This window comes from Anser brachyrhynchus (assembly GCF_964034855.1).
Source record: "Anser brachyrhynchus genome assembly, chromosome: 1".
NCBI classification, from domain to species: Eukaryota; Metazoa; Chordata; class Aves; order Anseriformes; family Anatidae; genus Anser; species Anser brachyrhynchus.
Genome location: NC_137694.1, coordinates 201,194,046 through 201,221,178, shown reverse-complemented (window position 1 = coordinate 201,221,178; position 27,133 = coordinate 201,194,046). Strand labels below are relative to the sequence as shown.

The 27,133-nt window shown below is 39.2% G+C and overlaps 1 protein-coding gene across 1 annotated transcript; it reads left to right on the top strand.

Annotated features, from left to right (window-relative positions):
• The first annotated feature begins 24 nt into the window (after positions 1 to 24).
• On the top strand, positions 25 to 27,133 carry MTNR1B (melatonin receptor 1B). The gene is made up of 2 exons (XM_080567613.1): positions 25 to 335; positions 22,948 to 27,133. The coding sequence occupies exons 1-2, from the start codon at positions 119 to 121 to the stop codon at positions 23,814 to 23,816; spliced, it is 1,086 nt and encodes a 361-aa protein (XP_080423739.1). The 5' UTR covers positions 25 to 118; the 3' UTR covers positions 23,817 to 27,133.

Here is a 27,133-nt window from a genome sequence, read left to right as displayed (position 1 = left end):
GGGCGGGGCGGGGCCGTGCGCGCGGCGCGGCCGTTAAAAGCCTTGCCGCCCCGCCGCCCGCCCAGTCAGCGGAGGGAGGGCGGTGCGGGGTGGGCGGGTTGCTGCGCGCCGGGCGGCGATGCTGGAGAATGGCTCCCTGAGGAACTGCTGCGACCCGGGCGGGAGGGGTCGCTTCGGCTCGGCCGAGCGGGAGGAGGATGCGGCGGGCTCCCCGCGGCCCGCCTGGGTGGTGTCGGCTCTCTCCAGCGTGCTGATCTTCACCACGGTGGTGGACATCTTGGGCAACCTGCTGGTCATCGTCTCCGTCTTCAAGAACCGCAAGCTCAGGAACTCAGGTAAGGGGTCGAGCCCCCGGCAGGGGGTAGCGGGAGCCCAGGGGCCCCCAAAACCCCCCTATATTGGGGCTGATATGTGCAGGGTCCTGCCGGCGCTCAGCCCTGCCTAGCTGTGCCATGCCCTGGCACTTAAGGAGGGATTGCAGGTCATTAAGCGCCTCTTAATGAGGCGTTATGTAGTCTTTGTGGAGCTGAAGTGAAGCAAAGAGTGCCCGAAAGTATCGGAGGAAGAAAGAAGTTGCACAAAGCGTGCCTGTGAGGTGTCAGCCCGAGCCCGTGCGAGCTCACAGCGCTCCTCAGGGCACCGTCCTCTATCGGCTGCTCACCCGATGCCCTACAATCAGAAATAAAGTGTTTTTTTTCTCACTCGTGTCTATAATTTGTGTGTGCGTGCTCTGAAATGTGGCTCTGTGTGTTTCATTTGCTGAACTTTTTGCTTCCCATCCTTGCCGGGCTAGCTACACGTGCCTCAGATGACCAAACTCTGTACATAGTAGCAAATTCTTGGATTGTCCTTGCCCTCCACCACCTTATCTTGTTAGGTTCACCGACCTGCCAGGTGCTGGTGGGGTGAGGGTGCTTCCCCCGAAGTGCAGTGTCCTAACAAAGAGTCCTGTCCCTGCCTAAGGTCTTGTTGCACCAAGCAGCTGATGTGTGCTCGCTGCTTCAGGTCCTGGAGACCTTGCCTGGTGATGGGCATGCAGGTCTGGGTGACACAACCTTGCCTGAGGAAAGTCAGGTGCACGGGGGCTCTGCATTACATCTGTTCAACTTTGTGCCTAATTAAACGAGGGGGAGCAGAAGAGGGACTTCTGGAGTAGTTTCCTTCATTCAAACCGACAGCAGAGGGAGGGTTGGGCTGGGAGTGTTTACCTGGGACAATAAGGTTCAAGACTGATCAACGTGTTCCATGGCATCCTAAGACTCTTGAAATAGACATGGTCTTCTTATGTAATTCAAATATATACTAATTGAACTGCTTCTGGGGGCATCCCTCATGTGATGCCACTTACCCTATCACGACCATCTCTTTGTCTTTGATAAGTATCATGAAAAACATCAGGGAATCCCTTCTGTGTAATCTTCATAAAGTTAAATACCTTAAATAAACTGCCGGTTTTTAGCTTGCCATCAGGGAGAGATGGGTCTTGGGGATAAAGCTGAAAGAGGATAGTTTGGTAAATGTTCAGAGATCTTTCCAGAGAGAAATTCATAAAGAGGGAGCAGAGTGGTAGAGAGTTGTTTTAAGGGCTGTGGGTGGAGTGATGGGGGAAGGGAGAGGTGGTGGAAATCGAAGGCCATGCCTGGGAGCCCTTAGCCTCAGACAAGGAAAGAAGATGGGCCCGCAGGTGGTCTTAGAGGTGCTTCTTTCTGAGCAGACGAGAAACAATGTGTTAGTGCTAGCAAGAGAAGGGTATGTGGGAGAAAATGAAATGGTGGGGGGAAAATGACACACAAGGGGTTAGACTTGTAGGAAGCATTGTCAGAGAGAGACTAGGTGAAGCCAAGTGGAGTGAGTGTGAGAGGAGAGAGAGGGTCTGGATGACTGCAGAAACAAGGAGGGGCACCATGAACACCTGATTCTCTTTGAAGAAGTTAATGACAGAGATTTTTGGATAGGTATGAGAGTATGGAACTTCAATTAAGCCTATGTTCTATAAGAAATAAATTAAGCAGCTCTGCCAACTTCTGTAGTACAAATAGTAACCTTCCCTTCAGAAAGCAAATCAGGGCTTTATCATACTTCCAGGACTTATCAACACTATTCTCTCCTAGGATTTCCAAAGAAACCTGATAATTGCAAACAATTTAATTATACATCACTCTTCTTAAAATCAAAACATGGTCAAAAGCTAATCTATTTTAATGCTGTTATATAATATGGGACACAAGAATGGAGTGAAATAAAATGACCCGCTACCCTTTCTGTTGGTAAGTATTATGCTCAGTAGGTGAGAAATGGAGAATGGGTAGGACTGATGTTTGTAGAGATTGCTCCTTCACTCCTTAAGCAGTGGGAATTTTGCCAGCCTTACAACAGGAAGATCATTTCATAGCATACGGAAGCCTCTTTCCCACATTTCAATGTTTTTGGAGGGGGAGGGGGGAACTTGTGCAGGCTTTTCTAAGTAACACACAGCATAATTGGTATGAATCAACATGCTTGTCTTACATAACTGCACCCAGCCTGCTTGTGAGAGGCTGAGCAATTTCTGATCTCTAAAAGTGACCAAATTTACATAAAGTAGTGCTTTTATCATTTCTAATTTTAGAGGGAAAGTAACTTGGTCCAATACATTAGAAAATTAAATAAAACTTTGTATATCAGAATGATGAAATAAATTAACCTGTCTTTCTATTTGACGTTGTGTACTGAATTTTCAAAAGAGACTATTGATTTTGTGTGTCTTCATTTAAGTATGCCTAATTGGAGACAGCTTTTAAAGTGCTAAACTTTTCAAGTGCTAAAGTTCACCTGTGCAACAGTCACTGCTGGATGGTCAAGTGTCCTGAAGGTGTATCAAGTTCAAAATCACTAGATGATTTTAAGACTTTCAGGACATGCATGTAGCATATATTGTATAGCATAGCTATAGAACATTATGGGCTGGGGGAACAGCCTAATAGGATGCAATTCAGAAAGTAGGAACTGACCAGGCATCTCCTGTGGGAGGGCGATAGAGCAAACCGTTTGTATTTCATTGGCCTTAAAGCCAGCAGAAAACGGTGAGGTGAGAATTAGGCACATTCACCAATATAATTTCACAGAATTGTGCAGACCTGGGAACCAATATTTATTAACCTTGGTGCGCTGCCAAAGAATGCATTAGTGGAAAGTGATATTTCTAGTGCATTGTGTCAACCCTTTTTACTCTCTTCCTCCACTATTTTCCTTTCTATATATAATAACTAACACAGTGAAATAAGACTGATATCTTTTCAATGGCAAGATGCTCTTACGATAGAAAATAAATAATTAATGGAGTTTTGTTCCCACCCATATGAACACAGTTATATTTGCATGTTTAATTAAATAATGACTGCATGTGTATGTGGCTGTTAGAGATGGACACAGTACTCATATGCATAGACATCTGCATGAAATGAAACATTTTTGCATACAGAATTGTAATTTTGTACTTGTCTTTATACTAAATAAAAATGTTTAGTAATATAACCGAGTCTTGTACTCTTTTTCCTGTCTGTTTCCCTCTCTGTAGTCTTCACTCCACATTTCTGTCTGTAATATAGTTTTATCCACTGTTACATTCTGTTTCCAGTTATTCTTCATATCTTTGACTACGTCAGTTCTCTTTCCCTCCTGTATGCCTTCCCTATTATTATTCCTGTGCAATGGGATAGAGGACAGCTGTCTGCTGGGGAGGAATTTATCTTATGTAACTTTAGAAGACTACGGTGGAGATACCTGTTTCTGAGCTTCTTCCTTTAGCATCACCTTATAATCAGGGGAGAGGAAACAGAATTTTTAGTACACAGTTCAGGCATCTTATTTTTGGACATCTACATTTGAACAACGTGATTCAACTCACAATATTGTTCATTTCTCTCCATTAAATAGAAAGAGAATCAAGAGAAACTATTTCAGTGTAGACATCTACCTTTAGGTGAAATGAAATCAACTTACAATGGTTTCAGATAGGACCATGCTAAGCAGAACTTTTGTACTCCTGACTTCTTGGACCCTGGATTTGTAGACTTCTTTTCCCTGGGACTGTGTGTGGTCAGCCAGCCTTCACATTCTTTCTCAGATTTCAGGATCTCTAGCCTTGAGGCTACTCTATACTGAGGAATTCATGGGAACATGACTTCTATGTTCACAAAAGTTCATTGAACCCAACACTTAAATAAGGCTCTCTTATCATCTTATCGCATTATAATAATTCTGTGGTTCAAGCTTTTTTTTAATATAATTTTAAGTTTTCGCTTATTAGTTGCTAATTTATAGTGGGCTTTATTTGTAGAACTAAAATTGTCATTTAACTTGGATATATAATTTCTCTCCCTATTGAGAACTCTTACGCCGTCTTAATAGAAAACAAGCAACTATTTCCCTCTCAACCTTTGTTTTTCCACAGTAAACTAGCCAAATGCTTTTATTTTCCTTTAATTAAACAGACTCGTCATTTCCCTGATTGTCTTATACATTTCAATTTGCCTATACAAGCTGAATTTATCTTTATTGAACAAGAGAAGACAGAACCGATAAAAATAACAAAGATGAAGTACCACTAATACTTTCACCAAAATAATATTGACATCCCATTCTGTTCTGTCCTTCCCTGAATGGACAGAATAGACCTGATATGTCTTGAGACCACTTTTATGTGATAATATCATAGATGGCTCTTCTTGGTGCAGTAACTTGCTAATACAGGTCTTCTTTTTCTTATGCATTTTCAGTCCCCACAATCATTATTTCTTATCTGACCTCGTACCCCATACTATTATACTCTATCCACTTTCTACTCTTTTAATCCTCAAGAAAAAAAAAAAAAAACCAACAACAGATCTTGACAATTCCCTATAGCAATGTGGGGTCCAAACTTTGTGTTAGAACAAAAATTCATTGGTTCTCTCTGTGTTCTGTGGCCTAACCCTTCTGAATCAAAGTTAGTGCAATGTAGGTTATCTCCCTCTGGTCCAACAATTTTCTTTCATTGCTATCCAGGCAGTGGTAGCAGCAGAATGTGTGGTAACATAGCAAATATGCTTCCAAAGCTAGATCAGTTTAGAGCAATTTTCCAGGTACAGAAAGTCCAGCTTTTATTAAGTAAAGATGATCAGGTTAGTAAGTAGAGCCTCCTTGTATAAACTTACATTGAATTTTATACCATTTGCTTTTACCTGCATCTTTGTTTCTTCCTTCCAAATGTTTCTATAGCCTTGTCTGCAGTTAAAGTGAGATTAAAAAGCCCAAAGATTTCTCAATCCATTCTTTCTCTCCAGCTAATTCCCCACCTAATTCAGGTGCTGTGTTACCACATAGGATATGATCGTCAAATGGATCTTCTAGAGGGATTAATAGTATTTTAGTTTTCTCATTACTCCCTGATAATTGTCTTCCCAACTCATTGCAAGCACCATTCATGCAAAACGGAACAGCAAGTGTACCAGCACCAAGGAAGGAAGGGGGAGATGGGCACTAAAGTGCGGGAGCACCACGGCTGCAGGGAAGCCATGGCAAAGCTGCTGTCAGGGTGCATGCAGAGCAAAGCTCTCTGCCACAGGCTGGCAGAAATCAGCACTTCCCGACCAGGAAGAAGAACAAGAGAGCACATTCAGCCCTGCTTCAAACATCCCACAAGTAGCTCTGTCCTGTCAGAGCCCATGACACCATCTCTGAGATAACAGACATGAAAAAATTCTTGCTATCAAGTATAATCAATCTTTCTGACCTGCAGACACTTTTGCTTTATTGCAGATATGATAATTCCTCACCTAACAGAATGCCTTGTCCCGAAGCCCACCATTACTGTCCTTTTATAAACTGTAGCAAAATTTCTCTTCAGACCAGCAGCTGGTCTGAGTTGATTTTAAGTCTCTGTTCAGATTCCCCCTCCCCCAGTAAGTCCTCTGTCCTCCTTCCTTTTATGATGTGGTGAGAGGGCACTTTATTTGTTCTACAAGTCTTTGCAAAGCCAATTCAGTTTAGGTTTTTGCCAGTTCCCACTTTATCCATATTACTCTCTCTAGCAGTTTTCTTTGGTGGAAATCTTTTTCTGTTCCATCTATCTTCTTTTCTTGCCCGTGATATCTCTGCTGAGAAAACTTTTCCTGCATCTAGACATGGAACTTTTCCTTATATTTTTTTTTCCTTCTTTTGGATGCAAGTTCCAGATATTTATTTATTTGTATCTTCAATATGAAGAAACGCCAAGAAGCTTCCTTCACATTCAAGTCCCTAAGCTCCTCAAAATACTTGACTTCTCTTTCTTAAATAGCTTATTTATCCAAATGTGTGTTGTTTGTTTGTTTTTAACAGAGATAACTAAGAAGAAGTTTTGTTGGATATTTTGAGTGTTCAAAGTTAAAGCAGCTAACGCTACCAAAAACAACAGAGAAAGTACAAAATGTGTAAACCAAATTCTAGCACCTAAGGATTGGGATAAAATTCTAATCTGAAGCAGGTTATTGTACAACTGTAGTGTGCTTTGTATCTTCGTTCAAAGCACCTGGCAATACCATATTCGATGACAGCTCCAAATCTTTTTTTTTTTTTTAATCCTCTACAGAAAGTGATCTATTTATTGATAAATGAATAGGAAACATATCACCAAGATCAACTCCAAGATAATTCTATTTTAGGAAAAAATGTCAAGTTCTATTCTACTGGGTAAATGGAGCTATTGGTGTTCTTATCCTTAGAGGAAACAGAATAATAAGCATTTAGTTGGACTGGAGAGGTATAAGGGTTTACTTGAACCTGTAAGAGAAGAATCTAAGGATATATTTACACTGTGTATTTCAGTTGGCACAAGTTTACGTTGCTCATACTCTGAGCTGAAGGAAAGCCAAATGATGATGTAAGCGTGATGCTTTGCATGCAGTACCATAACCAGGCTCTCCATAGATCCAGCTCTAACACAGTCACACAGCCTTTTTTTTTTTTTTCTTTTTTTTTTAAATATCAGCTCAGTATGAGTAAGCTTGCTTTAATCTCCCTGAAACATACAGTGCAAACATACCCTCAGGGTTAAGAAGTTAGAAAGACCTCTTGGCAGCTGAGAATGCAAATTCCTATGTCTCTTAGCAGCACTCCCTGTGCAGCCAGCTCTCTCCCGGACTCTGGACAGGCTTTTCCTTCTCAAGACTCACTGACTGCATGAGGCGTGACCTCCCTGCAGGAAAGCTCTATTCTTGGATGGACCAGCAGAAGATCTTCAAGGATTTATGGTGCTCTTTGACACAACTATCCAATGAGCTAAGAGACCAAATCTACTCACAGAGAGCCAGCACAGCTCATTTTAAAAGGCCATAATTTTTCAAGTATTCTTAGGAGACATATATTTACCAGGTGGCTTGAACCATTATGTTGAGGTTGCTATGGGAGACTATAGTCAATTCATTACATCAGTGACAAACCGTGCTCTGCCTCTAGGAGTAAATCCTACTCCTACTCCAACTCAGACTTATTCTGAGTAACATTATCTTTAGATATGCTCCAGATTTTAGCTTCTTCTAAATTATCATTTAGAAGCAAATACTGGTACCTAGATTTAGAGCGTCAAATACATTACCTTGTTCCCAAGAATACCTATGAGAACAGCTATATTATCCTGGGCTGATAAAACCATTTTTCTCCTTTGTGGAGAGGAAGAAAGGCTATGGTAGCATACATCTTCCTAAAAATCAGTCTGAGTGGTTGCTCTGGTCTTTAAACTTCCACCTTCATAGGGACATGAAACAAATTTCCAGCAAAAGCTAACAAAAATATGTCTAAATCACTGTGGGTGTAGCTCCATTGGGCTCTTTAACAAGAGTAGCTGCTTTGGTAGCTCTGGAGTCCTGCTGGTCTCGATACTGGTAGCAAGTGAGCTGTATCAATCAATGTTTTCCTGACATTACAGCTGAGTATGGGACAGTCATGTCTTGGTATGACAAGCGATGATGTTAGCCTAAACACATTCATTGAATGGCGTTATTGATCACTGGTATCTGGACTGCTGTGATTCTTTCTTAATTATTTATTAGTTATAGAGATGTTTAATTATACTGTCTAATAAATTCTGCTTATACTATGTTTAGAGAAAAACATACCAGTTCTCACAAAGATACTAATTTTATTCAGCCACTATTTATGGACTTTAACTGGGCTAATTTTCAGTGTTTAAATACCCATATGAAGTCTATACCAATATTGCATCACTTCCACAGGCATCGTATTCTTTCTGCTATAGAACAACATCTGTTCATCTGTTCTGTTAGACTGCTGTATTTGCACAGTGAGGGCAACACCTGCTGTCAGGAAATCACATGCAGCCACTGGAGTTAGCGGTCTAGCTAATAAGAAAAAATATCTGCTTAATACATCGGCCTTGTAAATATCACTATGTTAACAAAGTATAAATTCAGAGCTAACATTAAAGAGTAAAATATATCCCTGTATAAAAGACAGAGACCTATAAAGGACATCCTCATATCCCAAAGGTTGCTTAAAGCCTGCCTGAAATTCTCAGTGTCCTCTCATACTAAAAACAATTATTTTTTTTCCAATTATATCAGTATACACAATATTTAATTTGAGTTCAAATAGTGAAAAGGACCTTATGGTTATCACCTATGAATATTGTTATCTGATCAATCTAGGCATTTTTATTTCCTTCTGACTCATAGCTTGGACAGTCCTTTTCATTAAAGTAAAAATAATCTACTTTACTGAATGTTATCTGCATAGTTTAAAAAGAATGTGGCTATTTAATCTACTCACACTGTGATCCTGCCTGTGGTGAGGTTCATCAGCAATGTAGTCTTTAGGGCTCTTTTTTAGGATGTTCTTATAAGTAGCCAACTCTATTCAGCTTTCCTACTGACAAATAAGAGAATGTTCTATTAGGACATGTTGCTTCGCTTCAAGATCAGACAAGATATATAGGTGGTGTAATCACTGTGTGCCAACTGGGAGTTATTTACGTGAACTACAACTTGTGGTTCTGAAACACTCTTGGGAATCTAAGTTGAAGATTGAGTGTTCCGGCAAATTCATTTGAAGTCAGATGTTACCCACTGGAATGCACAGAGTGCAAACTTTGGATTGTTAGAGAAGAAAAGTTTCACGCAGCACCTAAACTGGAATTTCTGTCTCCACTTAGACAAACCACCTGTGACTGAGTTTGCAAATGCAAAACAGCATGCAACTTTAACACACCTTTGTACATTCTTCCATGTTGTCCTTTAAAAATAAACGGCCATCCTTTTTAGATTCTCAGGTATAGTTAATTCCTATATTTTCTTAAAAGCATCTCAGCAAATCTGTTCTGATGTAGTAAAATGTACTACTACGCTGCTCTGAAATAAAGCCACTCATCACTGCAGGTGTTTTTAGCCTCATTCATTGAGACTTATCAACTCTGGGTTCTGGCTTGAGGACTTCATCTCACACAGCCAAGAGCTAAGAATGGCATGTGTTACCCACCATATCAAATATAGAGGTTTGCACAAGGAGTCAGCAGTACACAACTTCTGGATAAGTATGAAATGATGTAATAGATTTCCCAATGTTGGATGTCAAGCTGTTCAGAAACTGTAGCCCCCACTTTACAGCTATATGCAAGATTGCTTAACTCCATTATACACAGACTTAGAATTCACAAAACCCAGATGTCAATCTCCTTACAAAGGAATACTTGTATATATTCTGAAGCAGATTACTTTTTCCAAAGCCTTCCTACAGAAACCAGATAATTACACTATCCAATATGTAGCAGCTCCATCAAAGTTTATCATACATTCTGTTTTCAGTAAAATGCTATACTATTGGATTCTTTGTGCTTCTTTCATGAAATGTAAATAAAAATCATCTGCAAAGAATTGAGAGAGAAATGCTTCAGAAACTCTAAGAAATGCAACTGTGTATTCTCTTTTACCCCCAAACACTGCCAGTACCACTGAGGCCAACAGAACTTATTTGAAGAGTTGAAATGGCTTCCATATCACTTCCAGAAATTTTATTTGTAATAATAATTTACAAGACAGATCTGTGGGTAGCATCAGCCTATGAGAATACATGATATTTCTAATTATTTTCCTGTTCTTTTTTAGGTTGTTTTTTAGGTCATTTTTTAGGTTAATTATATCATAACCTAAGCAAAGTTTGATTTAATTAATTCTTGGAAGACAAGCAGTCAATAAAATTACAGGATGCTGTAAGAAGGTAACACTTTTGATTCAGCATTAAGGTAAAGAATAGTAAATTAACTAATCCTGGAAAACATTTCCAAACATATGATGGACAAGAAGATGATTGGTAATAACCAGCTTGGATTTACAAGTGCCTAATTATGCTTATCCAACCCTCATAGCCTTCTACAAATACATGATCAGCTTGGTGGATGAAGAGAGAGCGCTAGATGTTGTCTATCTTGACTTTAGTAAGGATTTTGACATTCTTCGATAACATATTCTTAAGACTTGCTGGGGTTAGATAAGTGGACAGTGAGGTGGATTGAAAACTGGCTTAATGACTGAACCCAGAGGGTCATGATCATTGGCAAAAAATCCAGTTGGAGACAAGTCACTAGTGGTGTGCCCAGGGGTTCACTCTTTAATATCTTTATTAATGACCTAGAAAATGAGGCAGAGTGTACCCTCAGCAAGTTCACAGTGCACAAAGATGATCAAAGTAGCATATCGGAAAGGGTTCTGCAAACTGGGTAAGCTGAACCTAGCATTTGAATATCTAGATGAGGTGGGAAATTCTGGCCCTTCCCAAGCCAGTGGGAATTGGTTTTCAAAAGTCTTTTAGCTTGGATCTGGTGCTTTTTCCCTCTTTCTATGCAGCCCTCACCACACCCCACCCCCAGACTCCCAGGTCTGTAAATTTTTCTTGGTACAGATTCTCTGTTTGGCTCAGACCATTATATCCAGACAGAGACTGTTCGGATTTTGCTGTCATAAGGAATGTGAGGAAAGAAGCACAGTCAAAACAAAGTCCTACCTGCTCTAATCTGCACTAGGACCTGTTGTTCTGACCAAGGAACTCTATCTTTTTTAGTATGTCTTTTTTCTACCTATATAGTAACTGGTAGATTCTTAGGTGTCCTCTGCTATTTAGTGGGTCAAGTCTTTTCGTCTTTCCCCTATTCCCTAGTGAGAACAGTAAATGCGCTGTATACCTACTCCTACCTGGAGCAGGTACCTTATTGGAGCAGGTTATCCAGAGAGCCTGTTGAGTATCCATGACTGGGGACAGTGAAAACCTGACGGGACAAAGCCCTCAACAACCTGCTCTAGGAACACTTCTTTGAGAAGGCGGCTCAGACTAGATGATCTCCAGAGATCTCTTCCAACTTCAGTGATTCTCTGGTTATACGCTGATGTCTACCACCCTTCATTTAACTAGCTTACCAATATCATGACTCATGGGCTCAGAACAAACTGAGTATATTCCCAGTCTTTTTACAACACTTTTAGTGTCTCAGAGGAAAGACCTTAATTGAGGAAGTGATCATTACACACTTTGTTTAAAATGAGTTGAAACACGAACCACCCAATGCTTTAGAAGAGAATATATGATCACTTTTTATAAAAGCATTTTATTTACTCATCAGTTTAAATGTTGTTTACAAACCTATGAGTATCATTATAAGATGAATCATGTCAGTGTACTTTACTTTAAGACCTTTTTCCCAAAAGAAGCAGATGGAACAGACTGACAACAGCTTCTGAAGATATTCAACTCCATATGCATGTGCAATGATGAGGCCTTCTAAAAACTAAGAATGAAAAGGGTAAGAGTTTTCCTTACTGAAAGGTTTATAATGGCTCTTTTAATCAAGTGTCATCTATTCAAGGTTGGACTAGATGATCTCAGAGGTCTCTTCCAACCTGAATGATTCTATGATTCTGTGATTTTATTCCTTGGCAAAATAGGAAACAGGAGAGAAAAAAAAATGGGGATTTTAAAAAAAATAGGAAAACAAGATCATAATGAAGGGACTCCAGAGAATGTTAGAAGCGTTGGGAACTTTTCCACCTGCATGATCCTAATATTAGATGTTTCTAGACACCATATTGACTGCGGTGTATCAGATACCATTTTTAATAATTCCAAGATTGCCTTAGAATCCCCCACCATGTCTGGAAACCCCTAAAATATGTAGCAGCAATAACTAGTTTAGATTTGATTTCTTTTTGCAGCTGTAACTGGCTTGCATGTGTTTGTTACTGGTTGTGTGTCTGCCACATACTGCAAGTTATAGAATCCTAGAATGGTTTGGTTTGGAAGGGACCTTGAAAATCATCTAGTTCCACCACCCTGCCATGGGCATGGACACTTTCCACTAGACCAGGTTTCTCAAAGTCCCATACAACCTGATCATTATTAGGAGTCTCGCAGAGCAGTTGACTAAATCTTTGTGGAAATTACCACAGAAAGTCTTGATCTGAATCAGGTTTTAGGCTTCAGGGTTTTTGTTTGTTTTATTTTTTTAACAAAATAATGCACTACAAAATGCTACACATTTCACTTTTTGTATATGAAATACAACATAGAGTTGGAAGACTAAAAAAAATGTACATTATTAACAAAAATAGGTTATCTAGCAATTTATAGGGTCTGACTAGATTGCACCATAGTGTTTTACAGCTTTCCATATTGGACTCTGTCAGCAGCAAATGAGTTTTCGTACTTGCTGTTCTTCCTGTAGGTTTCCTATTCTTCCTCAGTTGAAGCAACCAACAGCTGTGATTACTTCAAGTGAAGAAAATTAAGCTGATATGTACTTACAGATGCAGGAAACACAACTTCTTTCATGTATTAGTGAAAAAAAAAAACCCACTCTTTTGTTGTTGTTCAGTTACTGCACTCAGCAACTGGAGGTTTTTAAGTTGGGCCTATCACGGGTGCCCACAGTGGTAAGCTTCCCTTCATCCCCTACCTGAAAAGCAACTGTACCCCTAGATAGAGACATTCTCTTGGTAACAAGAAAGGCCTTTCACCTTCGCAGACTACAATGAAGGCAAGATCCTGACTGCAGTGTGAGGGCAGTTGTGTAAGGGAACTTCACCCCTATGATCACTGCAAAATGCAGCTCAATTGCAGGTGGATGAGATACAAAAAAGGGTATTGCCCCTTCAAATATTTTGTCAACAAAAATGGGCTGGTTGTGTAGAGGAGTGGCTGGTAAGGATCTGAATGAGAATGTTGCACCATACAACTGAGATGTGCAAAACATGGAGGCTTAAAAGGAGCTGTGTTTCTGAATAGTGTCACTGAAACCTAGTGTTCTCATCATAAAAGCAGGGCTATTGATACAGACCAGGGTCATAGCTAGCCTTATATATTTTCTTTAATTGTAGATGTAACCAAATACTCAGGGAAAAAATAAGAACAAAACAACCATAATAATACTTCCACCCCTATGCTCTCAGTTTGTGATTCCTTGCAGCTCAGAGGATTTACTGAACCTAGTATGTTCTATCTGTTCAGTGACCTTCAATTTATATCTCTTTCAAGTACTTTTCCAGCCTTCCCTTGAATTTAAGTAAACTTTCTGCATCTGCAAGTTCCACTGTTAAGGAGTTCCACAGGTTTACTACCTATTGCAGCAACCACTCCTTTTGTCTGCTTTGAATCCTACTAACGTTACTTAATAGCTCTGACTCTTCTGTCACCCCATTCCTCAGTACCTGTAACCCACTGTGGTGTCATTTTGGAGCAGTGTGCTGGACAGGCACACATTTTTTTGCAAGGTGTGCCTAATATATGTGGTATTATCCAGTAGAGAAGAAAAAGGCTCATGAACCTTGAGTGTTCCTCCAAAGTTCTGTTTTGCGAGAGTCCCTGCATCTGTCCATCTCAGTCTCCCACCTGTTAAATCATAAGAATTTTTTTTTGCTTTCACACAGAGTGATAAAGAGCACTCTACAGTATAAGCGATAACCTGTGTGTTATGGTTCCAGGGTGGAATTCTTGATTATAACCTAGAGAGAGACATGCAGGCTAACACCAGAAGAGCAGCTGGGCTGGTGAGTAGAGCACTCTCTTGGGACTATGGGAGACATAGTCTCAAGCCCTTTTACAAAGAAAGGGTCTTCTACCATAGAAGTGTCCTAACCACTAAGGTAATAGCTGATTCTCTAGAAGAGACTGTCTTGCATCTTTGGCTTCGCATTTTCTCTCAGAAAAAGGAAAGTTCATTCAGTCTCAGAAAGTATCAGAAATTCAGAAAAATATTTGTCACCCCATAAATGTACTGTCTGAGTAGCGATCATATTTTTGCTCTGAAAGAACAAACACATTTTAAAAAAAAATTTTTTTCAGTGTTAATGGGTACAATTTCTTGTCTCTGGTTTGGCTAGCTCTGGTGCAGTAGGTGGCAATAGAGAGTCACCACCGTCCCTACTTGTTCTGAATAACTACACCAGAGAAAGCACAGATTAGCAAAATTACAAACCTACAGGTTACAAAACTCAAGCGCTTACTAAGTTTTTAACAGCACAGCATTATAAACATTTTTTTGAACCTGCAGATGGCAAACTCAGAACAGGTACTAGTGATCCCATGTTTAACCACAGGGAGAAGTCTGGGCACACAGAAAAAACTGAAGCGTTGCTCACTTAAATTATATTAACACGTAGCTGCCAAGCATGCCAAAGTCATGATCTCAAAGGCATACTAATCAGCAGTGCAACTTAGGTGCCTCTTTTCATCACGACCATGTTGACAACTGAGACCTACATCTTACTGGCCTAAAATTCAGCTCCTTCTAATGTAGCTTCTAGCTTCAACTCATAGTTGCAAATGTAGAGCCAAGACCAGCCTGTCCCAGTCCAGCAGTCTGCTGGTCACTAACCTACAATCTTAAACTACTTTTTACATTCTGAGCTTCTAATCCTCTGAATCCTGTATTCTTTACATTGGCGCACAGTTTGAAAAGGAGCGTGCAGAGTATTCTTCACTAAAATAAAATAAAGTCAGGTGTTTATTTATCTAAAAATGAGGAGTGCCTTTCTCATCTTCTGCATAACAGCGTGGAATCAGATTGGAAAAAAGCGTCATCCAGAAAGTGGATGACTAGGGTTTAAACCCTATTTGGTCTGGATTCCAAACTTTTCTGTGAAAACTACTGGGGAACACAGACTTCTGACTTTCAAGGTATCTAAGCCTGAATTTCTTCTGAAAAGAAAGCTCTCTCAAAGCCCATAGGTAGCTTCACATGAAAAGGATAACTCCTACAGTAAATTTTCTCCTTCTGTTCTGCATATAGTACTCCTAGCAATGTTAGAGAAATTCCCTTACACATAGCATAAAATAACTCAAATGCTCCAAACTCATCAAGTGTTTTAAACAGTTTCAGAGAACATGCATTTCCTAAAAAGAAATAAGCTGAACGTTCTATAGGTCAAAGGTCCAGCCTCGATTCACTGTTTATGTTTTTTTATTCCAGCCTCAATTCACTGTTTATGTTTTTTTATTTGTTTGTTTGTTTGTTTTGCCAGAATCTCCAAAATACTGCAGTTGTAGTGAAAACTTATCACCTGTCCCTTCCCATTACATTTAGATCTGCAGTATATCCCACAAATGTCTGAAATCATGAAACAAAACTACAAAGGAGTGCGTCACTGCTTTCAAAAAGTCATATTCAAAGAAAATAAAAACCTGTCTGACACTTTATTGGAGCATTATGGTAAACCTTCTGTTAGTAACACATTGTTGAACACTGCACTATTATCACTTGTCAGTAAATCAAAGATCACCATAGTGACTTGTAGTGTCACAGGGAATTCAAATGTCAGTCTGTGAAAGACTTAATCTACTACTTTGCCTGCTGCTGGTGTCCACTTCTGCTGCCTTCATTCCCACTGATATGTGTGGAGTTTCATCTGCATTGGGCAGTCAGGGTTATACAGTTCACAGGGTTATGATCTGGCTGAATGGCCAGGCTCAAAGTGTCACTGTGAATGGAGTTCAGTACACTTGGCAGCTGGTCACCAGTGTTGCTACCAAGGGCTCAGTATTGGAGACAGTTTTGTTTAACGTTTTTATTAGTGATCTGGATGAGGGAATTGAGTGCACCCTCCATAAGTTTGTGGATGATACCAAGTTAGCCAACACTGTTGATTTGCTTGAGTGTAGGGAGGCTCTGCAGAAGGATCTGGGTATGCTAAATCAATGGTCCAAGCCCAGTTGTGTGATATCCAACAAGGGTAAGCGCTGAGTCCTGCTCCTGAGGCACAATAACCCCGTGCAGTGGTATGGGCTTGGGGAAGAGAGGCTGGAAAGCTGCCTGTCAGAAAAGGGCTTGGCTGTGCTGGTCGACAGCCGACTGAACATGAGCCAGTGGTGTGCTCAGGTGGGCAGAAGGCCAACGGCATCCTGGCCTGCATCAGAACTAGTGTGGCCAGCAGGACTGGGGAGGTGACTGTCCCCTTGTACATGGCATGGGTACTTGTATGTATCTTGAGTACTGTGTTTGGATTTGGGCCCCTCACTACAAGAAAGATATTGAGTTGCTTAAGTGTGTGCAGAGAAAAGCAACAAAGCTGGTAAAAGGACTAGAAAACAAGAGTTATGAGGAGTGACTGAGGGAACTGGGGATGTTTAACCTGTAGAAAAGAAGGCTGAAGGGAGACCTAATCACTCTCTACAACTACCTGAAAGGAGGCTGCAGTGAGTAGGGTGTTGGTTTCTTTTCTTGGGTGACAAGTGATAGGACGCAAGGCAATGACTTCAAGTTGCACCAGGGGAGGTTTAGGCTGGATATTAGGAAGAATTTATTCATGGAAAAGGTGTTTAGGCATTGGAACAGGCTGCCTAGGGAAGTGGTGGAGTCCCCATCCCTGGAGGTGTTTAAGAGATATGTAGATGTGGCACTAAGGGACGTGGTTTAGTGGTGGGACTTGTGAGGTTGGGTTGATGGTTGGACTTGGTGATCTTGGAGATCTTTTCCAACCTAAATGTTTCTATGGTTCTAAGATTTATTCTTCCTAATAGATGGTGAGAAAAAAAAAAAAAAAAAAGTTGACACAGGTGATTTTAAACAGTTTAAGAGGCTGGTGCTTAAATGCTTTTAAAAATATACTGCGAGAGCTTAAATACATTTAAAAATACTAATCAAATAAGCCAAAAGTAGAGGGGAAAAAAAATCAGTGAGGAAGATGAGACATCCACATTCTGTTTATAAGTTCCAGTTTAATTTGCTTGATACTAACTATGTAATGCTCCGACTTCTGTGGTTTGTTATGTCCCAGATTAGCACTTGCCAGTCCAGGGCTGTTAGTATCTGCAGTATCCCATGAACAACAGAGAATGAAATCATGGTGTAGGGTTAACACTCAGTCCCTGTTCTCTTTTCCTTCATCTGGGATGTAAGAAGCATCAGCCTGTTTCCAGGAGCAGCTAACATCTTCTGGCATGCTGTTTGATCCAAATTTACTGGGGACACTCTGGAAACAGAAACAAAAATCTATCCAATCCTTAGTTATGACTACTTACGTGGTGCCAGTTCTTCAGTCCCTCCAGTCATGTTTTTCTTTCCACATTGGGGCATGGAAAAGGTATTTAGGCTTGGGCCTAAAAAGATGACCCTCCACAAGAGAAATTCCATGCAATAGAGCTACATAGTTTCTATTATTAATACAGACAAGGGGAGATTAAGGAGGGACAGTCATCTTGGCTGAAGGACTGCTTGCTTTTTTCAGGTTTTTGCATAAGCCTCTTTGATCTCCATCCATGTCGGTTTAGACTCAAACAACGGATCAAATCAGCCACTTGCTGTAATGGATCCTGGCTGACATGCCTTGGGATTAACACACTGCTATTTCTCTTTGTCTGATGGTAAAATCTGCTCCTTTAAAACTTGTAGGAGCTATGAAAGGGGGTTAGACTTTGATTTATTTTTTTTCTTTTATATCCAAACATAATTCTAGGAATTGCTTTTTTATTGCTATTGCTGTTGTTATATGGACCAAATGTTTCAATGATTCACATTCTTGTTAATAAGAGGTCTTTATTTATTATATCTTTAATGGTCTGATTAATGACTCCTTTAAGTCTATGGCAATTTTCCCATTAACTTCAGCAGTCATTAAGGATACTTAAAAGGCAGATAATTTATACCAACATAATTTAAGTGAAGGAAATAACATTGAGTTCAACATTATCAAAATAACATTTTTTTTCCATTTCTGGTAGTCAGAAACAAAAATTGTAAGCAACCAGCAACTTTCATACCGTGCCTCATATCAGGATCTTCGTTAGAAAGAGGTGATGTCACAACTGAGGAGGGATTTTGTATGCAAGTGGAATATCTTTTGCAGAACTTTGGAACTGTGATTGAGACTGTAAAATATATTTTTCACCTTTAATGAATTACAGGAATGAAATAAAAGATTAGACACACCTTGTGTATTTTGTGACCATTTCAAAAAACAGTGGAAAAAAATACTGTATATGCTTAATGTTTATATATAAGTAACTTAAAGGTGGATTAAACCACACATCCCTGAAGTGACACCTTGTGCCTTTGACTAGAAGGCTGTCTGCAAACTGAGCCCAGATGCTATCTTTATACACCAACCACAACTAGAAAGCTATCAGAAGCCTTCCAGAACTCTCTTTTTTAGATTATTTTGAGGACACGTTATGAGAGTCTGGCAGATGAATAAAAAAAAGAGGGTTGAAGAGTGAGCTAGCACTTGAGATATTCCTGTACAGTCTGTCAGTCTAACATTTTCTTGAGACTATCTATTACTGTGAACTTTGCCAAGGAATGATTGGCTGATTTTTGTTAAAATGATGAAACTCTTATTTACTTCATTAAAGTCAAGATCTTGCTGTTCTTCTTTATAGTATGGATAAATACCTTTAGGTAACTGTCAGGGTAATATCACAAAAAGCTCTGGTTTATATCACTCTCAGCCAGTATAAAAGGCTAATTATAGACACAGTGCTGGTTATTATAGAGGTTTTTAAGACCTAGGTCCAAACAAAAAGCTTTCCCAATAACATTCCACATGAAGACATAATGAAGTAAGAAGTCTGCAAGAGTAATTCTGAGTTTTCCCAGGGGAAAAGTGCTTAGATATGAAAATGGAGGGATAGAAGAAGTATCTGTAGTCATCGATCCTTGGTGTGTCAAAAAATGTGCCACTACCTTACAGACATTCATTCACTTTCTGTCTTGCCTGTCCCTACTGCTTCTATTTGTTGCTACATTGTCCCAGGTTCCCCAGTAGGAGAGAAAGGAGCTCTATGGCATTTGTATAACCTGGTGGACAGAACACCAGTAGATTTTTCAATTAGAAATTAGAAATCAAAGACAATTACAAACCATCCGGACAAGTCAGCTATCAACATTTAGAACAGTACAAATATGTGTCTTTTTGAGTCCCTGGCTAGATATTTGGCTTCTGCTAGCTAGTTCTTGTAATTAAGTGGTCTTTCCATTCCAGTGAGCAAATGTGTTTCTTATAAATGAATATAATCTTCTATCTGATGAAACTGAAATCTAGGAGCTTAATCTGTTGGGTAAATTAACAAATAATGATAATCATTCCAACGAGATGAGCATTCTGTGGTTTCTATTTTATGAGAGATAGCCAAAAGTTTCCTCTGATTATCTTATCAATGTCATTGAAGTCATTCCAAATGCCGCTTCTTAGGTATATCAAGGAACATTTACTTTCTCTAAGCACTTTAAAAGCCTCTAAGACCTTTAATTTCCCAAAATGATGATGACATATTTTTTATGAATTAGCTTTTTTTTTGTAGATTATTCATTTCAGTAATATAATATTAAACTTCATTCTGCAGTCAGACACATGGAAAAAAAAAAAAAACTTTGGACCTTACTTTGTGGTGCACAGTGAGAACAACCAAACTTGTAAACAGCTGTAAAAGTGACAAATTGCTTGAGGTCTTTATACATATTGCAATATCTTTCTTCTGTGTTGCAAAGTGGTATATTATATTTTTGACAAGTTCATTGCTAACTGCCCCTATTCATGCTAGATGGAATTTTCAAGAAGTTCTAAACTACATACATAATTTGGAAAGTCACTTGCCTTCCAAATATGGTTGAAGGAGCTGCCTGCTCAGTTGATTTTGACTGAATAGTTATATTTTAACTATTAGCTGATGCTAGGAGGCCTGAGAGATTTGATATATTCATTTAATCACTCATTCTTGTAAAAAAACAGAAAAGAAAAGAAAAGTTTGTTTCTCCTGACTTCTCTATTTTCTACTGTCAGATACAGTAAGAAAAAAGGGTAAGAGTAATCCTTGTTGCTGTGATGTAAGTAGATGCTGGTGAAGATACCCCTGTTCCTTTGTTAGTTTTGTATTTTACCATAGTTTTCATATGGCTAGAAAAGACCTTCAAAGTCATGTTTCATCGTTCCTGTGCTCGAAACAGGGGTCAGCTGGGCCAGTAGGCCAGTACTGAGAACTGTTTATTTAACTTTTTCTTACAACTTCCAACAGCAGGCATAAAGAAAGATGTTCCAGCACCGCCTTCTTCATGCCATTAAAATGTTTTTGTCCATGTCTAGACTGAGGTGTCTTTGTTGTAAATGAAGATCGTGCTCACTGCAGACACAGGAATATATTACATCCTTCCTTTTTCACTTACTTGAAGTTTGTTATCATCTACCCCTCATTTTTCTCTCTAGTTTGTTCAATCTTTCCTCACATATCATAAAATAATAGATATTTGCTTTGCTCTAAATTAGCTCTAATTAGGATTTACCATGTCAGTGAATTGTAGCTGTGAAAACACTCGTGTGGCCTTGGAAGTATAAAGAGAGTGAGAGACAGGCTGCCAAATGTATAACAAGGAAACTTCTAAAACTGTACACCTGTCTTGAGATGAGCTGAGTTTCTGTGGCTATGCGTTGATAATCCCGCTTTCCATTAAGCTCCCTATCTGGTGTGGAAATTCTGATGCTCACCCCTTTCCTAAACTGTATGAGAGAAAAGAAGGTTCCCTATTCTTTCATTTTGATTAAACAATGTACAGATGCACAAGCAAGTGGAAAAAATAGTATACAAGTGAAATTCTGCCATTTTTTAAAAAGCAATCCTACCGGGTTCTGCGTTTTCTGTCTCCCATCTAATGGCCTCCTTATCCACAACAGTATTTATGTGCTTAAAATTAAATGTGTGGAGAATATTTTGTTTGATGAGGACTAGAAAGCTCAGAATTTGTAGGTTTAATCACCTAATTACTCTTTTTCAAAAAATAGTGTTGCCCACACAGTTTTAAAAGGTGTTGTGTCTTTTGCACTTCAGTTCATACTGTGAAGGATTTGAAGCAAAAAAGTGAGTTTGGGAACCAGAAATATGTTTAATGCTACCAAGAATCTAAAGTTCATACCACTCCTTTCTGTCTCCTGGGAAGTTCCTAGAGAGTTATTTCCTATTTTTCCAAGAAAGCAAGGGGGACACTACTTGCCATGGTAAGAACCTCATTTTTCAGGAACATAGTTTAATATCTCACTGTTTTATTAAAGTTACTTTAAGTACAGCATCCAGAAGTTTCAAACTGATTAACAGCTCACCATTTAAAGAGAGACAGTAAATTTCAACCATATCACTAAAATCTCTTTGAACATAATCAGCAGAAAATGATCTGAAGGCTCCTTCTATGCATTTGAATACTTTCTTTCTCTTGTAATTGCACATTTTTACCATGTGCATATAATTAAATATGCCTTTCTACAGGAGGTAATGAAGGCAATTCACTTTTCCTTAGTCAATCCACCGGCAAAATAACTGCAGGGTAGGACATTCATGCAGAAAATTTCTTTATTACAGTTTATTGTGTAGCAATTCAGGATATACTTAAAACAATGCATCCTTCTAATCCCTGTAGGCCTCGTCTTTATGTACCCTTGCCCTTGATAACTGTCAAGCCTGTTAGTTTTCCAGTTATAGATTAGAACAACATAGTAGCCTTCCTACCTGCAGCAATTTAGACCTTTTTCTTTTTCTCCTTTTCCATCCAGCTGCAAAGTTAGTGATACTGAAGCACCTCAGCACGTGCTTATGTAATGGCTCGTTGATGGTTATGTTTATTGTTTAAGAAGCAGTTTGGCCAGCAGGTCTAGGGAAGAGACTGTCCCCCTGTACTCGGCTCTGGTGAGGCCGCACCTCGAGTACTGTGTTCAGTTTTGGGCCCCTCGCTACAAGAAGGACACGGAGGTGCTCGAGAGAGTCCAGAGAAGGGTGACGAAGCTGGTGAGGGTTCTGGAGAACAAGGCTTACGAGGAGCAGCTGAGGGAGCTGGGATTGTTCAACCTGGAGAAGAGGAGGCTCAGGGGCAACCTTACTCTCTATAGGTACCTTAAAGGAGGCTGTAGCAAGGTAGAGGTTGGTCTATTCTCCCACGTGCCTGGTGACAGGACGAGGGGGAATGGGCTGAAGTTGCGCCAGGGGAGGTTTAGGTTGGATATTAGGAAGAACTTCTTTACTGAAAGGGTTGTTAGGCATTGGAATGGGCTGCCCAGGGAGGTGGTGGAGTCACCATCCCTGGAGGTCTTTAAAAGACGTTTAGATGTAGCCCTTAGTGATATGGTTTAGTGGAGGACTTGTTAGTGTTAGGTCAGAGGTTGGACTAGGTGATCTTGGAAGTCTTTTCCAACCTAGACGATTCTGTGATTCTGTGATTGAAGATCGAAATAGAAAGGAGAGTATAATCCAGTCACCGAAAGATCTGAAACATCCTGTTGCCGTAGCTATTTCTGTGGTGGTCTAAGTAGAATGACAAAATTATTTCCCCTACAGACCTATTGGTGCTATATAGCTGCTGCTTGCTGACATCATCAATAATTTAATATTGCAGATATCCAAAATAAAGTAATACATGTTTTTCTTGTTCACAACTACGCTTGCTTACAGACTTATGTCTATGTATTTTTCTTTTTCCCCTAGGTAACGCATTTGTGGTGAGCTTGGCTTTGGCTGATCTGGTTGTGGCCTTGTATCCATACCCACTGGTGCTCTTAGCTATTTTCCACAATGGATGGACTTTGGGTGAAATGCACTGTAAAGTGAGTGGTTTTGTGATGGGACTAAGTGTAATAGGCTCTATTTTCAACATCACTGCAATTGCAATAAACCGATATTGCTATATATGTCATAGCTTTGCCTATGACAAAGTGTATAGCTGTTGGAACACAATGCTCTACGTCTCCTTAGTCTGGATATTAACAGTAATTGCAACTGTACCAAATTTTTTTGTTGGCTCTTTAAAGTATGATCCACGCATCTATTCATGCACATTTGTTCAGACTGCAAGCTCCTACTATACAATAGCTGTTGTGGTAATTCATTTCATCGTCCCTATCACCGTTGTAAGTTTCTGCTACCTTCGAATTTGGGTTTTAGTGCTTCAAGTTAGAAGACGAGTCAAGTCAGAAACAAAGCCGAGACTGAAGCCAAGTGACTTCAGAAACTTTCTTACCATGTTTGTGGTTTTTGTGATTTTTGCCTTTTGCTGGGCACCTCTGAACTTCATAGGACTGGCTGTAGCCATTGATCCTTTGGAAATGGCACCAAAAGTTCCTGAATGGTTATTCATTATAAGCTACTTCATGGCCTATTTCAACAGCTGCCTTAATGCAATAATATATGGACTTCTTAACCAGAATTTTCGAAATGAATACAAACGAATTTTAATGTCACTGTGGATGCCAAGGCTTTTCTTCCAGGACACATCCAAAGGAGGAACTGATGGTCAGAAGAGCAAGCCTTCTCCTGCTTTAAATAACAATGACCAAATGAAAACTGATACTTTGTAAGTGTGTGATAGTCAATGCAAGAGTCTGTCATGGAGATCTCCAATAATATAGTTGTAATGTTCTCATCATTCTTGCTTGCTTGGGGGCTTTCCATTTGGATAGCACTTTGTAATATTGTCTTCTTGATAAAGCACATTGCTCTCAGCTCATAATTTATACAGGATATCAATTGAAAATACATTTCAAAATTAAAGTAACAAGTGAGTGCAAGCTGTTTTAGTTCTGAGAGCTGAATTCTGCTCCGAGACATGAGGCATTTTTTTCTCCAGGAGGAGCTTTGTGTGGTTTATCCAAGGTCAGGATTCAGGTCTTACAAGGTGCAGTGAAGGTACTTGTCTATAGGGATACCAGCTTGTCCAAGATGCAGAGTAATATTCTCCTTACTATTTTAACTGAACAGAGCCAGGCTCTTTTCAGTGGTGCCGATTGCCAGGACAAGAGGCAATGGGCACAAACTGATACACAGGAGATTCCCCTCTGACCACCAGGAAGCATTTCTCTACTGTGCAGGTGACAGAGCACAGGCACAGGTTCCCCAGAAAGGTTGTGGAATCTCCCTCGCTGAAGATCTTCAAAAGCTGCCTGGACATGGTGCTGGGCAGCCTGCTCTGGGTGTCCCTGCTTGAGCCAGGGTTGGACCAGATGAACCCAGAGGTCCCTTCCAAACCCAACCATTCTGTGATTCTGTGAAAGGGTGAAACAGATACTCTATTTTCATGCGTAAGCCAAACATCAGATTTCTGTGCATGTACTGGTGGCAGTAGTTGTATCTTTGAATCAAACTTGTGAATTGGAGAGAAGAATGTTGGTATGATCACAAATATTAACATTTCCTGACAGTTTTTTGTTTGTTTGTTTCTTTGTTTTAATTACATACACTGTATTCCCCATCTCAATGTATTTACTGTTTATCTTCTGTAGTTTATTTTATGGGAGAGAATATAATACAAGTGTTTGATTTCTTAAACATATACTTTAGGCAAAATTCTTCCTTTAGAGAAGAATTAATTTTCATTTTGCCCCATTTATTTTTCCTAAAAATATACAACTAATATCATCTGATGCACTTTGACATACCTGACACATTTGCAACATGCTGGAAATTATAATCTGGAATGGCAACAGGATGCCAAGCAGGATACCCTGGATGACACTAGACTCCAGTGTGTGGCCAAATGAGGAAATCCTTTTGATTATAACTGCAACTTAGATACTTGCCTCACATGTAAAGGTAATCTTGAACAAAATCCACCCTTGGTGTCTAAACTAATGTAACCTAATGTAGACTAATGAGTAATGCAAACTCTGAATAGATATATAAAGAAATGTAACTATTTTCTCTAGATTAAAGGTCTAGAGATCTACAATCCACTACAAGAAGTTATTAATTAGGACCTATGACAATTTGTCAGGTAACTTCAGCTTGAAGAAGAGAAGACTCCAGGGCAATCTCATAGCAGCTTTTCAGTACTTAAAGGGAACTTATAAAAATACGGAGAGCAACTTTTTTCTTAGGCAGATAATGGTAGGACATGGGGGAATGGTTTTAAACTAAAAGAAGGGTGATTTAGATTAGTGATTAGGAGAAAATTCTTCCCTCAGAGGGTGGTGAAGCCCTGGAACAGGTTGCTCAGAGAAGTTGTGGATGCCCCATCCCTGGAGCTGTTCAAGGCCAAGTTGGATGAGGCCCTGGGCAATCTAATCTAGTCTGTGGTATCCCTGCCCATGGCAGGGGTTTGGAACTGGATGGGCTTTAAGGTCCCTTCTGACCCAAACCATTTTATGATTCTATGATTCTATGAATCTTATGCTGGTATTTCCTCAACTATCCTAAACGAAGCTTATACAAATAATTGTTCAGAGAAAGAAGTGCTTGAAAATTTGATCCTTCTTCACAAATGATAGGATATTGTTGAAACAATTCTAAATTATTACATGTGGATTCTACACCACGACATTTCCTGAATGGGATCCTGCTCTGCCTGGTGGCCACAAAATAAATGTAAATGTAATGTGACAGATACTGCTACCTAATGAGTGCTGACATGTGGACAATAACTCATGCCGCTTAAAGTAAGTTTTTATATTAGGCATTACTCCAAATAATTGTATTTGATTTGACCTGGAAATCAAAAAAAATTATAAAATTTAAATTAATTTAGATGACTAAATACAGCTCTTCCATGCTGAAACCTCTTTATGTAACAGTATTTTTTCATACTGTAATGTATCCATTTACCTACATAAAATGCCTTAAATTATTTTTCTCCCTTCACTTATTACAATTCAAAATCCATTTTCCTTCAATTTATATTCAAAGAAAAAATTATAAATGCAATTTAAAATATAACTAACCATCAATATACGTGATAAGCTTATAACATGGTTTGAAAGTATACTCAGGAAAAATATATCAACTTTGTACAGATTTACGCATCTTTGAGGAAGTTGTTATTTCAGTTATAAAGACTAAGAAGTATTTCTACCAGCAGACATAGATACATTAAGCAAAAGAAGGAAGAAAGTCATAGACCCTATGTTCTGCACAGCTAACTAGTGAATGCAAAACCAGGGCCTTAGGGACAAAGTCTGTTTGTAGAAAATGTGGTATGTTTTCAAATACTTAATTTTATCTTTATTAAAAAGCACTGTATTTTGTGTTTATTAAAATAAATACTTGTATTCTAGATTTTTTTCTTACAATAGAGCTCTATTAGAAGAAAACTTGTCCTTATGTACGTGGGTGAAGACCACTCCTAAATCCTATTTCAGTGAAGAGGGAAATGGAGATGTGGTAAAGTCTAAATCAGATTGAAGAGATGCAATAGCTTTATGCTGTCTCTCTGTGCAAGTGAAAATGTCATGCTCAAGGAAGAATTAAAACTAAGGCTAAGGATGCAATCATAGTGGTGTTGACTTCGGTGAGATCAGGTTTTCGTACCAAATTATTGGCTAAATAGAACAAATCTATCTGGCTCTTTCTCAGGGGTAGAAACGCACTCCAGTCTCTCCATTACTTCTTTTAAGTACATATTTGGATTAAAAATGTTTACTTTTATTTCCTGATCTTATTTTTAAAGAACTGCACAAGTCTGGGAATTTCACAATGAATGAATACCTGTGGAAGATTGTATGTATTTCTTTATATGTATATAACAACATTTTCATCATCTGAACAATTTCTGTCATTTAAAGACATTTGCAGACTTAATGGAAATTATGGAAGACAATTTATTTTCAGTCATCTGTTGATATGTTGCTATTTTATGTGTATCTTGCACATTGTCTATAATAATAAATCAAAATTTTGCATCAAG

Coding starts and splice junctions, on each gene's coding strand:
- MTNR1B (XM_080567613.1), top strand. CDS start 119: ATGCTGGAGAATGGCTCCCTGAGGAACTGCTGCGACCCGGGCGGGAGG. Junction 336..22,947: donor CCGCAAGCTCAGGAACTCAG/GTAAGGGGTCGA, acceptor TTTTTCCCCTAG/GTAACGCATTTGTGGTGAGC.